Below are 14,094 nucleotides of genomic sequence, written 5' to 3'. Positions count from 1 at the left end.
TAAAAAATTCAAGTAATTGACTGCCCGTTTCAGCTGCTTTTGAATGATGCTGTGTAACTGAGGGTAATTCAGTCTATCCACATGTCTGTCCTCTGTACTTATTACAGAAATTCAAATGTAGTGGCCCATGGCAGAGCCCTTCTCAGAATGGTATTTCCGAGGTCTCTGGGCTGGCTTTTTGTATGTCTTTGTCCATGTGTGTGTGTGTGTGTGTGTGTGTGTGTGACCCAGTTGTGCTGAAGCCGCAAAGGGAATTGGAGAGGGTTCAGCCAGTGCAGTGCAACCCCCCCAACCCCGATCTCAACCCCACCTCCCCTGCCTGGCTGGCATTCCTGAGGTGAGGAGGGGTGTCTGGAAGGGGGGACCCCACCCAGCTGATCCCCCACACCGCCAGCGCTGCTAACGCCACACTAACATCCTGCCCAACCCACCCGCCCTACTGCCAGCCTCTTCAGCCCTGGCCGCACTCCCTCCGTCTTCCCAGAGTTCCTGCTGACTAGACTCCCAGAGGGCGAGGGGCAAGGCGGGGTGGGGAGGGGCAGCGGCCAGCAGGAAAGGAGCAGCCCTGCCAGACAGCACCCAAACATTGGCGAGCGAGAGCAACACTCCAGACAAATTAGGAGTGCGGTTATGCCTCTCTCTCTCTGTGTGTGTGTGTGTGTGTGTGTGTGTGTGTGTGTGTGTGTGTGCACAAATGCTTTTGTCCTCTTTTTATACACCAACAGGAACATGTGCATGCAACAACTGTTCAGAGCACAGCTCATGTGCCACCTCTCCACAGAAGTTGCACTACTGGGAGGCACTCAAACTATACACAATCTATATATGATCAGCTCCAGTGACAGGCCTGGTCAGTGAGGATGCTTGTGCAGAGGCAAGAGCCTGACCTGGCGGCTTCATATTTTATGAAGATATAAAACAGGCTGCATAACTGTGATGACTGTGACATGTATATGACACATTCTTGCAGCATGACAGTGTCAGGGTGTGAATTGCTCAAATCGCTCTCTGGACTTGATAAAAGGCAGATGTTTTGGGGAAAAGCCAGCTGGTATCTTTTCCCATTTTCGTTTCTGTCTTCTCATATCATTCGCTGGAATGCGCACTAACTCATAACTGTTCAGAGCCAACTCAGATTCCACTATAGGGCTCTGGGAATGGTCACTGTTGCGTGGAGGACGCAAGAGGAGAATCTCACAGTCTGGGGTCACATGAGACCTCTGTGGACCCCTATTCAGGGTCCGACCCAAACCGCAGTGGACTTTCTCCATCTGTTTCCTGTGTCGCAGTTCATTCCCTGACCCAGAAGGGCCTGTGTCCCTTACAAACGTCCAAACGGCAATCAGTGGATGCTGGCTGATCACAGCATCTCTCCCTGTGGACAGAGGACAGCATTTCCCAGAGGACAACCTCCTCCCCCTCCCTCCATCCCTCTTGACCAGACATCACCACACATTCATCCCGAAACCTTCACTTAAGACCTGACTTGTGTCTTGGGTTGGACACGCTGGCTGGAAATCTATTATAAACAGCCTTGTATTTGCCTAATTACAGGCCCCACTCATCTGGTGATCATTACTCCTTTGCTATGGCGAGGTGTGGGACTGTGCGCTGTGGGGAGCTCTGCTCCACACGAAACACAAACTCCACTTTGACTGCGACCACGAACCACAGGCCAGCTGACTGAGCTGGCCCTGGCCCTGCCCCGAACTCCCTCGTCCTGGAACAACATGTGAGCGTCTACGCCGCGGCTCGCAGATGGCCGGTGCGGGCAGTTTCTGTGCACGAGACACATTCCAGCGTGGCGAACATACTGGGAATGCCAGCCCTCGTTTCGCTGAGATTCCTCTCCAAATTGCCGAGAGGATCCTGGGAGGCAAAGTCAGGGGGAGGAAAGAAATACAGAGAGAGAGAGAAAAAAAAAAATCACTGTTCTGTTCTCCGATACGACACAGAACAGAGATCTGGCAGAGAAACCGGAGCTGTCCACCGATGCATTCCTGTCCTGTCTCCAACCTCACACATGAGAGGAAGCGCAGAAGAGAAAAGTGTGAGGAAGGCAGACAGACAGAGAGGGGGGACAAGGAGAGATTAACCCAGACAAGCTGAGACAAACAGATAGAGAGCAGAGGGTGAGAAAGAGAGAGAGAGGAGAGAGAGGAGAGAGAGAGAGCAAGAGAGAGAGGGGGGGGGACTAAGGAGTGTGTCAAAAGCAGAGCTCACCTGTTCGGACCATCAGGCGTGGCACGGGAACCATTAGCACTTGGGCTGCTCCAGACAGAAAAGAAAATAAACAGTGTTAATTCACACGAATACTCCCGATTCAGCCGCTCTTTTTTCTACTGCAGAGAGATCATGTAACATATTGCTCTGCCATGCGTCTCCCTGAGATGTCTGAAGGAGACATACTTGGCAACCATGCATATCTAAAAAAAAAAAATTTCCCCCATGATTTTTCAGTTTCTCCCCCCGAAGCGCATGCTCGGGCTTGCGAGATCGGAAATGCCTGGGTCGTGTTGCTGTGTGGGGCAAAGGAGAGGGGGACTCACTTGAGCACTAGGTGGAGGTTGGCGGAGAGTCGCGGGTCTGTGAACTGCGTGGTGCGGTTGTTGTGGTCCACAAAGTAGACCCGTCCGGTGGCCGTGTTCCGAATCTCCCAGCCTGGTGGGAGAGGCCCCAGCTCCTCACAGTTCACATTACTCAGGTCCCTGATGGAAAGAGAGGACAGACAGATGGACCGAAGTGAGACGTGTCCTCGGGAGGACACTGATAGAAGAGTAGGACATGTCCTCTGGAGGACACTGATAGAAGAGTGGGACATTGTATAATCTTTTGTATTTTTATATATCGTTACCTACAATGAACCCAGCAGTGTACAAATAGACATACAGATAACAATAGAAATTACTCAAAGTAGTAAGAGTAAAAGAAGTCTCCAGCACACATACAGATACATACTCTTACTTTACTGGTGCATTTACATGGGCACATAAAGTGGTAGTACCTTATTTCTCTGCCCCCTTCACTACACACACACACACACACATATTCCGGAGCATTTACCTGGGCACCCGTGGGTCATGCCAGGTGCTGACGCCGGTCTGCGTGTGCAGGAAGTAGACCTGACCCTGCTGAGTAGTGCGCTGCTCTGTGGGGCGAGACAGAGACAGAGAGGAGTTAACGACGCGCACAACACAACACAGCTATGTGCTCACGTCTAGCAATGCAATTAGACAGTTCAAAACCATTTAAAAGTAACAGAAGGCAGAGAAAGAGCAAGGCAGGACGACTACGCTGTCATTAAAACCAAACTAACACCCTTCTCTAATATGTTCAATGCTTCCGAGCACAAAAGAAGATTTCACACACAGTTGGGATCATCCTGTCTGCTACCCTTAGAGGCCCCTAAAAGAGCTCTTCACCTGGTTTAGAGTCTATTCTAATCCCACACTCAAAAACATGCAAAGTGTCATCAATTATTCAGTGGTGCCTGGTGAGTTTGTGTGAGCAGTGTATGTCAAAAGGGAACGTGTCAACTGAACCCGCTGAATCATCAGAGAGCATTCCCATGGTGATGAGATTCCAAAAATCACAAGAGAGGTTCTCGCACCAATTTAGTCCATCCAAATGTGGGCAAGAACCGGCCCCAAAGCTATTTAATTGCCATGAAATGGCACATCTGAATAGGTCTGTCTGGCATTTCAAAAGTCCTTTGGTAGAAGTCAAACGCAGGGTTGTAAATATAACTTCTATGTGTTTCTCACAGAGGCTGACTTTGAAACTCTTGAGTGTCCTGTACAGTGTGTGTGTGAGCATGGTGTGAGTGTGCAGGCGGTACCCACCGTAGCCCTCGGGCAGGTCGGGTGGCGTGTGCAGGTGCGTCCGGCTCATGTAGTTGCGGTGCCTCTGGGAGCGGACGCGGCGCTCCTGCACCCGCAGGTTCCCACCCTGCACCCCTGCCGCGCCGTTGGGTGTCATGATTGGAGTGTTCTCATCCACCAGGCAGCTGAGTGGCCGCCCGGGGCTGGAGTACTCCGACGCCGGCCTATCAGAGGAGAGAGAAGCGCATGAGTGACACCTGAAAAAGGTGACAGGGTGTGAGGTAGCAGAGCAGAAAGACAACAGACCCTCTACTACGTTGGATGGAGAAAGACTAAATGTTTGTTAAGGAGGGGCAGCACGGATGCTGCAAACCCCGACGGCGCGTTTCCTGCTCCTGCTGCTGTTGCTGTGGTACCCGGCTGACGTCAAAATGTCAATGGCACCAATCGTTAAAACACACCGCTGTTTCTGTCTTCCCACCTCCCACTGACGTTAAACCAAGCGGGCAGCCGCTGCTCTGGAGCTGACCGTGTCCGCTTCAACGGCCGAGGGGTCCGCAAGATCAATGGATTCTTTGTAAGTGCCGTATAAGGCCGGCCGGGGCCTTTGTATATTCATATATTAGCATTGCGGTGGCTTCACTGCACATCTCCAGACCAAACAGTGGAAGGCAGCTGAGCCTGGACGAGCGCCCCACATAAACAAACACATTCAGAGGCCTTTTTAAGAGAGCCCTCTGCTCGCGCCTCAGATCTGTCAGTCTTCTGAGAAACAGGCAGAGCTTTGTCTATCCTGCGCGCGGGCTAGCTGAGGCTTCAGTCAGAAGGAGCACAAAGAGAGAGGCTAAAGAGGAGAGAGGAGAAGGATGGTGTGTGTGTGTGTGTGTGTGTGTGTGTGTGTGTGTGGGTGTGTGTGTGTATGTGTGTTTGTGCTGTCGCTGTCATGCCAAGGGGTGGCAGGACTGAATTGTGGGTAATGTAGTACACTCACCTGGTGGGCCTCTCCCACTGTGTGCTACGTGTGATATGGTTTAGGTACTGGATTCGACCGGATGCGGTCCTCCTCTCTTCCCATCTGCAGACAGTGACAAAGCCAAATGAGGCACACAGAAAGAAAGAAAGAAAGAAAGAAAGAAAGAAAGAAAGAAACACACACACACACACACACACACACACACACACACACACAGACACACACACACGTTAATAGGCTCATCAGCGCTCCCCAAAAAAGTCTCCTTGTCCTGGATCTGTGTGTGTTTGGGGCCCCGAGGCTGCAGACGAAAGGGAACAGCTTGATCCGTGACGCGCGTCCTCGCTGCTCTAATGGGACAGCCTCCATCTGGCCTCGCTGCATCCTCTGCCTCCCCAAGCTACACTCGCACTTGCTCACTAAGGACTATGGGCCCTGTACCAAATGGACCACTCTTCCCCTGTGCTGTGGGGCGAATGTGACTGGGAGTTAGGATGAAGAGTGAGCGCAGCGCTGGCTGACGCCAGGAGGTCATGGGTTCAACTCCCCACTGGAGGCAGAGTTCCTAAAACACGGTCTGTCTTCAATTTGCTCTTCAGTCATTTCAGTCCTAGGCTAATGGGCCGACATTGCTGTCTAGAGAGGAGCTGTCCCTGCTTCTGATGGAGTCCAGTGACCGAGCAGATGAAGGGCTATCTTATCTGTGGTCGAGGCAGCTGTAGTCTTTAGTCTTTTTGGGTGGTCTAGTGGTTTGGGCCTGCTCTGATAGGGAAGAAGGAAAGTGATACCACAGAGCGCACACACACACACACACACACACACACACACACACACAAACTTACCCATCAGGAAGGTCGTTGTCGAACAAGCGGCTGCAGTCCACCACGGGGCCTCCCGAGCCTATCCGGTCTCTGGACTGCAGGCTCACTGTGGAGATGAAACACAGACAGGGACATCACTTAAGACACTGACCTCTGGCACCAGAGCAATCGCACAGGATGGTCTAATGGTAATAGCTTCTACAGGGGCTTCTACAGGGGCCTGTGATCTGTTCTGCTGCACAAGATTAAATAGGTGACGTACAGGATGACTCGCAATGTTAGTGGTGGGTTCAGGACTCTGAGGTGGAACAACTGGTGTCAGACAACAGGCTGTGTTGTATTCTCTTAAGGCAGACACACACTGCTGGGGAGCATAGAGCAGCCTGTGGAGCCTGATTGTGGGGATATTCTGCTCATAAAAAATGGCCTTGCAGGAGTGAGTGTTGTGGTTTTGGGGATGAGACTTCAGAAGGGCAGCTGCCACTGAGCCTGTGAGCCTGGCCTCACACGCTAAGGGATGTGCGTGAGAGCATAAAGGTGTGTGTGCATGTGTGTGTGTGTGTGTGTGTGAAGAAAGGAAACTATTCTGCACCAATCACATCTACAGTGGGCTAATCTTTCACTGCCTTCCTGCACGCAATGCTCCACTGGCCCTCCTCCTTTTATTTAGCATCACAAGGCCAAGCATCTGACTGGACTGCTACTAGTGACTGACTTACTAGTGACCTGTTAGAACAAACTGACTTTGTGCTGTATTGAGATGGATCCATTGGTTAGCTGAGTGATGATGAAAAGAACATTCCCGTCATCTCTGGAAGTGCTGTGAGTGTGTTGGGAATGTGGGTTCATCTCGTTGTGAGACTCCTCTCATACTCACTGACTATTTGCCCCCTGACCGTGTCACTGTCATTGGGACTCAGCTTGTTGAGGTCCAGTCTCTGGTCTGGAGAGAAATGATGGAGATGGGCAGAGACAGAGAGGAGAGAAGGAGAAAGAGAGAGAGAGAGAGAGAGAGAGAGAGAGAGAGAGACCAGGTCAACTTTTGTGTGGAGGTGAGTTCCTCTGTTCAGGCGAGGCCTTTCAAAAATACCCAGAATGCCGCAGTTCAGCCAGAGGGGTCAAAAATTCAAGCAAACCCCCTCTCCAAACACAAAGCCAGCACTATTCCGCGCAGGCTGCGTATGCTGTGGACTGTCTGGAAAGTTCTTTTGTGTCCGAGCCACAGGAAAAGGAGATGAGAGAGAAAAAAGGGTTATGAAGAGTGCACTGTCTGCTGAACATGCACACACACACACACACACACACACACACACACACACACACACACACACACACACACACACACACACACACACACACACGCACACGCCTGCAAGCACATACACATACAAACAAATCAGGCAGACAACCACTACAAATGAAACATTGAAAAGTATTCCACCAAGCAATCCACAAACAGACAGACATGTAGACAGTCATGCTAACTCTGGAGTCCCATTAAAATTCCTCTTGATTTCTCTGGAGAGGAAACAAAGAACAAACAAACAAAACAAAACACACACACAAACAAACAACTACGTTGGCTTTGCCACATGCAGAAATAGTGAAGAGGGGTCAGCCCGTCCGACTGACTGTGGCGCTTGGACTGGTGCTACAATGACTCAAGCCTGGATGACCGTCAGCTCCCGGAGGGGGTGTGAGGGCTGACGGGGCTGACCTGACAGAGAGTGACGAGCAGAGGCCGAGCGTGACATCCAGCTGAGCGGACCAGAGCAGGGATGGCGAGACCGAGACGCACGCACACACACACACACACACACACACACACACACACACACACACACACACACAAAGCCCCTCACTGACCCTCACCTAACAGCATAAACACACCTGTGAGTGGGGTACAGAGCAGAGCAGTGGGCTACAGAGGGGAAAGTTTAGCATCTGCTATACTCCCACAATGCACATTCACATTTAACTTCACACACACACAGACAGACTCACTCACACACACACACACACATACACACACACAAAGAACCAAGGGTGCCTTACAGCCAGTGTCTTTGAGGCGGTTGATGGAGTTGGACAGCAGACGTACACAGCCCAGAAACCCAGCGCCTTGCTTCTTATGGATTTTCTTGTGGTTCCAGACACTGATGGTGATGGAGTCCGACTTCCCGATGTATCTGGGCACGATGAAAGGAAGAAGAGAGCGGCAGATAGAGAGAGAGAGAAAGAGATGGAAAGAGAAATAGTAGAGAAAGAGAGTGAGTGTGAGTGAGAGAGAAAGAGAGTGAGTGTGAGTGAGAGAGAAAGCGAGAGAGTGTGAGTGAGAGAGAGGGGGGGAGGAGAGAGAGAAGTCATCCAGTGGATTTACATGTACATGGTACAATTAATCTTGTGACTCATTTTCAGACCACATCAAAAAGACCTCGGGTCTAGTCTGCATTGGTCATTACAATGCAGCCCCTGTAAGGAGGCACCAACAAAGAGACACACACACACAGAGTCTGTGAATGTGAACCTTTCTGGCCTTGAATGTTTGAGCTGTGATTCTGTGGATCATTAATCACTGTGCTCTTAGCTCAAGGGTGTGTGTGTGTGTGTGTGTGTGTGTGTATGTGTGTGTGTGTGTGTGCCTGCAGCTAGTATAATCAGCGGTATCATCTGCCTGCTGGGGGACTTTCTAACAAAGGCTTTATCATGAAGGTTTTTAAAAACACAGACTCTAAACTGGAAGCCAAGGTACCGCATGTGCAGAAAGACAGTTCATATTAACTTACTTAAAAAAAGAAAGCTCAGGATGGGGATTGTTCCATTCAAAACTCTAGACCAAAAAAAAAAGCTTCATCTGCCATATTTGGCGACGGCCAAAATCAGAGCTCCCAGACAATGGGGCTGCCTTGCCTAACAAGACCTCCCTCTGAGAGCCCAATGCTGGGGTGAGGTGCTCAGGTTAATGGGGGGTGGTGCCACACAAGTCCTGCGGACTGAATGGTCTCCCACAGAGCCCTGCTTGGCATGGGCGAGGGCACGAGCTGGAGCCGGGCTTCCTTTAGATGGGCCGAGCAGCTGCACCCGAAGGCACACACAAACCCCCACCTGCTCCCGAGGCGGGCATGACTGCCCAGCCGGAATGAAACGGGCACTCATGCCAGAGAGAGAGAGGGGGGTGGTAAACAGGGGTAAGACAAATCTTCCTTTATTCAACCAATTCGACATGAAAAGTGCTGTGCAAACATTGATAAGTGTATTATTATTTCAGAAATGTTTTCCCCTCGTATTTATTAATTTGTTCGACTTTTGACATCACACTCTCTTGAATCTAAATGCACTTTCCCACCCTTTCTATCAATACTTCAGGCCATGAATGATGGCCCCTCTGCATAGTTGAAGGCTCTAGCGTGTCAATCCAGACCGGAAATCTCCATTTACTTTACATGCCACTGGGAATATCTTCGCAGAGTGTGTGTGTGTGTGTGTGTGTGTGTGTGTGTGTGTGTGTGTGTGTGTGTGTGTGTGTGTGTGTGTGCGCGCGCGCGTGCACGAGTGTGTATAGTATTGCCAAGTGTGAGTGTGAGAGCTGTGATCTCGTCACTGTTCCTGGGTGGCAGGAGAGGCAGCAGCCTTGGGGACTGCCATCTGTCAGTCGCGGCATGCCAACCATTTCCTGCAACTGAAGGAGGGAGCAAAGGTCACCCTGCAAAGAACGAGTCACCAGGCCATGACTGACACCCGTGGAGCACACACACACACACACACACACATACACGCACACACACACGCACGCACACACACGCACACACACTGTACAGTATAGTGGCCATGAGAGCTCAAAGCAATGCTATTCAGGAAAACATGAAAATAGATACAACACAAGTAAAAGTATTAAAGTAACTATTAACATATTGCCACGTCACAATCCAGACACGTTCAGCACTTTTAAGCGTCTTCTGGAAACACATCCTTAATGTAATGTGTAATGTCTTGTGTAACTGGAGTTTAGCTGAATTGTGCTTGCATTTTATTAGATTGCTTTTTAAGCAGTGTGTTGAAGTGTCAGAACCACTGTAGTTCAGCAATATGAAGCATACTCTGCACTACACACTCAACTCTCCGCTGACTGAGGGAGGCCTCCTGCACCTACCTGCTCCTAGCTACTTTTTAGGCTCCATTGAGATACCTATACAGTTGCCCATGTCTACCCATCAATCAATCAATCGTTTTCCCTCTAAAGCTTCCTATAGGCATTGTCTCCTTGCCTGGGTTGGCTAGTCTAGTACCAGCACTCATCTTGCTACCAGAACCTACAGGATGGTAAACACTTCCAACGTGCTAAAGACTGACCCCAAGGCAGCTGCTGTGAGCACATAGGCCATGTGACCCAGCCGGCCAGCAGCTCATTAAACAGCCATGTTTGAGACAGAGGGGAAGGTAGTCCAGGCAACCAAACAGCAAACAGGACAAGAGCTTCCTTTCTGGTTGAGGGTGTGTGCATGTGCGCTCACGTGTAGAGCCAGAATGCGAGTGTGTACATGCCTTTGCTGCACATGAAATACGAGGAAAGACTGCACATGCCGAAAACTGCAGCTTCTATATACAAAGTATTTCTGTGAAAGAGTGACAGACAAGTAGACACTTCAACACTGAAGTGGCATCCCCAAGGAGCTCACCATCGGCTGAGCTTTTCTTTCATACAAATTAGGCCCCTCATCTTCCTTACCTATTGAATCATGAAGAAAGTATCTGCATTTTGACTTGGTGTATATTTGGTATATTTGACTGAGCTTTGAATAATGTATTTCAGCGAGCTTCCCTAACGCATGAGATTTGACCTGACCACCGGGCTGGTGTCTGGCTCGGAGCCCCCTGCTGTGTTAACAGCTTGGCCACAGACGGAGAGCAGCGAGTGAGGACTCACAGGTCATAGTGCTGATTCCACTTGGGGTCGAGCGTGTTCCTGACAGTGTCTGTCGAGTGGCACTGTCCCGAGCCATCCACCACCACCTTGGCAAAAGGATCTGGGAGTCCTGCAGTCCACAGAGAGAGAGAGTACCAGTGTAAAAACAGAATACATGAACACTTGGAGACCTAGATATATCTTTCATCAACACTAATGACCAACACTATACTATGTAGACAATTCAGTTTTTGGTAAGATCGCAAATCACTTTTCTTGTTGTAGGGAGGGGAAATAAGAGGTATGTAACAACAGAGAAATGGAGAGTGGAGAGAATATAACATGCATATCAAGAACAGAAACATAAAACACACTGCTACAAAGAGAGAGAGAGAGAGAGAGAGAGAGAGAGAGAGAGAGAGAGAGAGAGAGAGAGAGAGAGAGAGAGAGAGAGAGAGAGAGATAGATAGATAGATAGATAGATAGATAGATAGATGAAAATACATTGAGAAACACAAAGAACTGACAGCAAGCAGCAGCCAAACATCTAGACAGACACAGTAGGAAAAGAAAAGAAAGCGGGTCTGGCAGGCAGTGGCATTTTTTTTTAATCGACTCCAACTGACCCACATTTCTCCCCTCTGGTGGGGGACTCTTATCTCTCTAGGCACACTTCAAAGCCGAGAGCAGAGGATCTGTGGCAGCCTACCGAAATAGAGCTGAGCTGTACTGGGTTAGATACTTACGGAAGAAGTCTTTCTTGGCCAGGTTCTTCGCACAGAGCACTGTAGACAGAGAGGGAGGAGGAAGAGATCAGTGATGATTGCTGGAGGTCTTGGTGTCTCACTTTACACAGTAAGATTCTACAAAAAGATCCACGATCTTGGATCATACCAGTGATGTTTACCAAGGCTTTTTAACAGAACACACGTGCATTAGGAGGTTTACACTACCAAAGCCCTGAGGCTCTTGTAACCCGTCTGATTAGAAAGAAAAAGAAACATTCACTGACATGCCTAACTAAGGAGTGCTGAAGTTGTGTACGTGTGACGTGAGCATGCACATGTTACTGTCTAGCAACACTTGTATTTAATGGACATCAGGCTTATGTCTACTTGAAAATACTCCAGCGCATCGTGGTCTACTCTTGGGTGATCACCCCTGAAGTCTAAGGACTCTAGCACTCTTCAGTGGAGAGTGTGGCACTCAGTGAGAGAGAGACAGAGGGAGGGCTGGACAGATATAGAGATCTTTAAACCAGACTTGTTGGGTCTTTTTACAAGCAGCAGAGGTTGTGTTTAATTTAGAAGGAAACTGCAGTACAGTGTGTAAGTGTGTGTCTGCTTGTGAGGAGAGGTGGCAAACGGGAGAAACAGTTGTGTGTGTGAAATGAGGTGAGATTCAGACTTTACTTTGTTAACACAAACAGACAGGAGACGTGTGTGTGTGTGTGTGTGTGTGTGAGAGTGTGTGTGTGTGTGTGTGTGTGTGTGAGAGTGTGTGTGTGTGTGTGTGTGTGACAGTGTGTGTGTGTGTGTGTCTGCAGGAGAGATGGGGATGAAGGAAAGTGAGAGTGAGGTGAGAACGGGGGGGGGGGGGGGACGGTGTAGAGTGGGAGGCAGAGGACAGGAATGAGAATGAGATCAAACGAGGAAGGGGAAAAAGGCCAACAGCTCGTTGTGAACTCACTGTCCACTCTTGTCAACCCTGATGCAAGCGCTGCTGCTAAGCCTGGGCCTCAGTAGTAATGTCTGTGTTTGAGCAGAGAGAGGAGTGTCTGAACTGACACACTGGCAGCGAGGGGAGGAGGAGTGCTGGATCACTGAACTGCAGTTATGATGTGTTGGACTGTGTGAGTGTGTGTGCAGACATTAAAAAACATATCTGTAATCAATAACAAATTGCCACTTCCACTTAGCTATCCATCACAGCACATTAAGTTTTACAGGACATGGCATATTACAGAATGGTGAGTGCAAAACAAAAAAGAAATCATAATGTTCTATGGTTTCAACTTCAATTTGCTTCAATCACCAGCTAATGAAAAACATAATAAACGATGCCTCATTGTCTTAAATTCCACAATATTCCACAGCTTTACAGAGGTGCCCAGTTCTGTCACTATTTTTCCATCATGTGCTGCTTTGATCTGATTTTTTGACTAATGCGTCGATCAAATAAATAGTTTTCAAGGTAATTGGGCCTGTATATGTGTGCTTAAATCTGTGCATGCGTGTGATGAGTTTGTGTTTGTGTGTGTACATTTCATGGCACGAGTGTGCATATATCCAACACGTACAGATTTGATTAGGACACCAGTACAGCTACTATGAGGAGGAAAGAAAGACTAGACCAGGCTTAATCTCAAGGATACAAGGATACAAAGATACAAGGAAGTTTATTGTCACATGCATATAGTTACTGGAAGTAAGAAATGCAGTGAAATTATGTCTGGTGTCAGCCTATTTGTGCATTTATGGGGGGGAGGGGGGCTGCATAAGAAAGGTGGGGGAGGATTGGGATGGAGGGGGGGGGGCACCAAAAGGGAGCACCCAAGAGCAACAGGGGCAAGGAAAAACTCCCTTACCAAGGAAGAAACCTTGGGCAGATCCACGACTCAAGGGGCTAACCCAACTGCCAGGGGTCTCGGTGTGTGTAAGTATGTAGAGGATGTGTGTTGGAGAAGATCCTGAAGACAATGTGCTGTGTATGTAGGGAGGGGGGGGGCAGTGTGCAGCAAGTATGTAGAGGAGGCTTACTGTAGCAAGCAGTGTGCTGTATGTATGTGTGGTGATGACAGTGATGATGTAAGTGTGTGTGTTTTTTTGTGTGTGTGTTGGGGATGGGGGTGGGGGGGGGGGGCAGAAAGGCTAGGCAATCAAGGACATGGGTAGATAGATGGAGGAGAAATCAAAAATAATAAATAAAAAGTTCTATGGAGATGTGCAAAAGTTGGAGAGTCAGATGTGTGTGTGTGTGTGTGTGTGTGTGTGTGTGTGTGTGTGTGTGTGTGTGTGTGTGTGTGTGTGTTTTGATGTGTGATGAAATAAGAAAATAAATAAAAGGTCTGTAGCATAGGGAGAGGGATGTAAAAGTGCTAAAAGTCATGTAGGTGTGTGTGTGTGTGGGGGGGGGAGGTCATGAGAGCTGAGGAGTGAATGAGTGCAAAGTCAGTATAGTGTGATCTCAAATCTGTATGGGGGATGGGGTGGCGGGGAAGGGAGTGAGAACATGCTCGCTCTGCAGACAGGGAAGAATTTCTTTCTGCAAACATCCCTGGGAATGTGTTACGTTCCAGTGAAACCCACCTCATTACTCAAACATCTGGTATGCATCTCTCCTCTCTCTTTGCCTAGAGTTCTCTCAGCATGCCAGTCACGATACTCACACACTCACACACACACACACACACACCACAGGCCTCTGAGAGGGGAGTACACCTCACTCTGTGCAGCTGGGGGCTCTTTCATTCATTATTTACAGGCAGCTAGAGAGAGAGAGGCAGTGAGAGGGAGATAGGGTAGAAACAGGTGACCAGCTCTGGTGGAGTTTTGGTGTGGTGCCCTTTATAACAAA

At 49.2% G+C, this 14,094-nt stretch overlaps 1 protein-coding gene across 1 annotated transcript in view; it reads right to left on the bottom strand.

Moving 5' to 3' along the window:
- smurf2 (SMAD specific E3 ubiquitin protein ligase 2) overlaps window positions 1–14,094 on the bottom strand; it is a 38,410-nt gene that overhangs the window by 8,824 nt on the left and 15,492 nt on the right. The window contains exons 2-11 of the mRNA XM_042087714.1: window positions 11,265–11,303; window positions 10,540–10,648; window positions 7,671–7,804; window positions 6,493–6,558; window positions 5,637–5,721; window positions 4,813–4,896; window positions 3,843–4,045; window positions 3,064–3,148; window positions 2,550–2,708; window positions 2,224–2,268 (exon numbers count right to left, since the gene is read on the bottom strand). Coding sequence (XP_041943648.1) covers window positions 2,224–2,268; window positions 2,550–2,708; window positions 3,064–3,148; window positions 3,843–4,045; window positions 4,813–4,896; window positions 5,637–5,721; window positions 6,493–6,558; window positions 7,671–7,804; window positions 10,540–10,648; window positions 11,265–11,303 — 1,009 coding nt within the window. The remainder of the gene's footprint in view (window positions 1–2,223; window positions 2,269–2,549; window positions 2,709–3,063; window positions 3,149–3,842; window positions 4,046–4,812; window positions 4,897–5,636; window positions 5,722–6,492; window positions 6,559–7,670; window positions 7,805–10,539; window positions 10,649–11,264; window positions 11,304–14,094) is intronic.

This window comes from Alosa sapidissima, chromosome 3, assembly GCF_018492685.1.
Source record: "Alosa sapidissima isolate fAloSap1 chromosome 3, fAloSap1.pri, whole genome shotgun sequence".
Lineage (NCBI taxonomy): Eukaryota > Metazoa > Chordata > Actinopteri > Clupeiformes > Clupeidae > Alosa > Alosa sapidissima.
The sequence above is the reverse complement of the archived record's forward strand: the minus strand, read 5'-3'. Positions and strand labels throughout refer to the sequence as shown.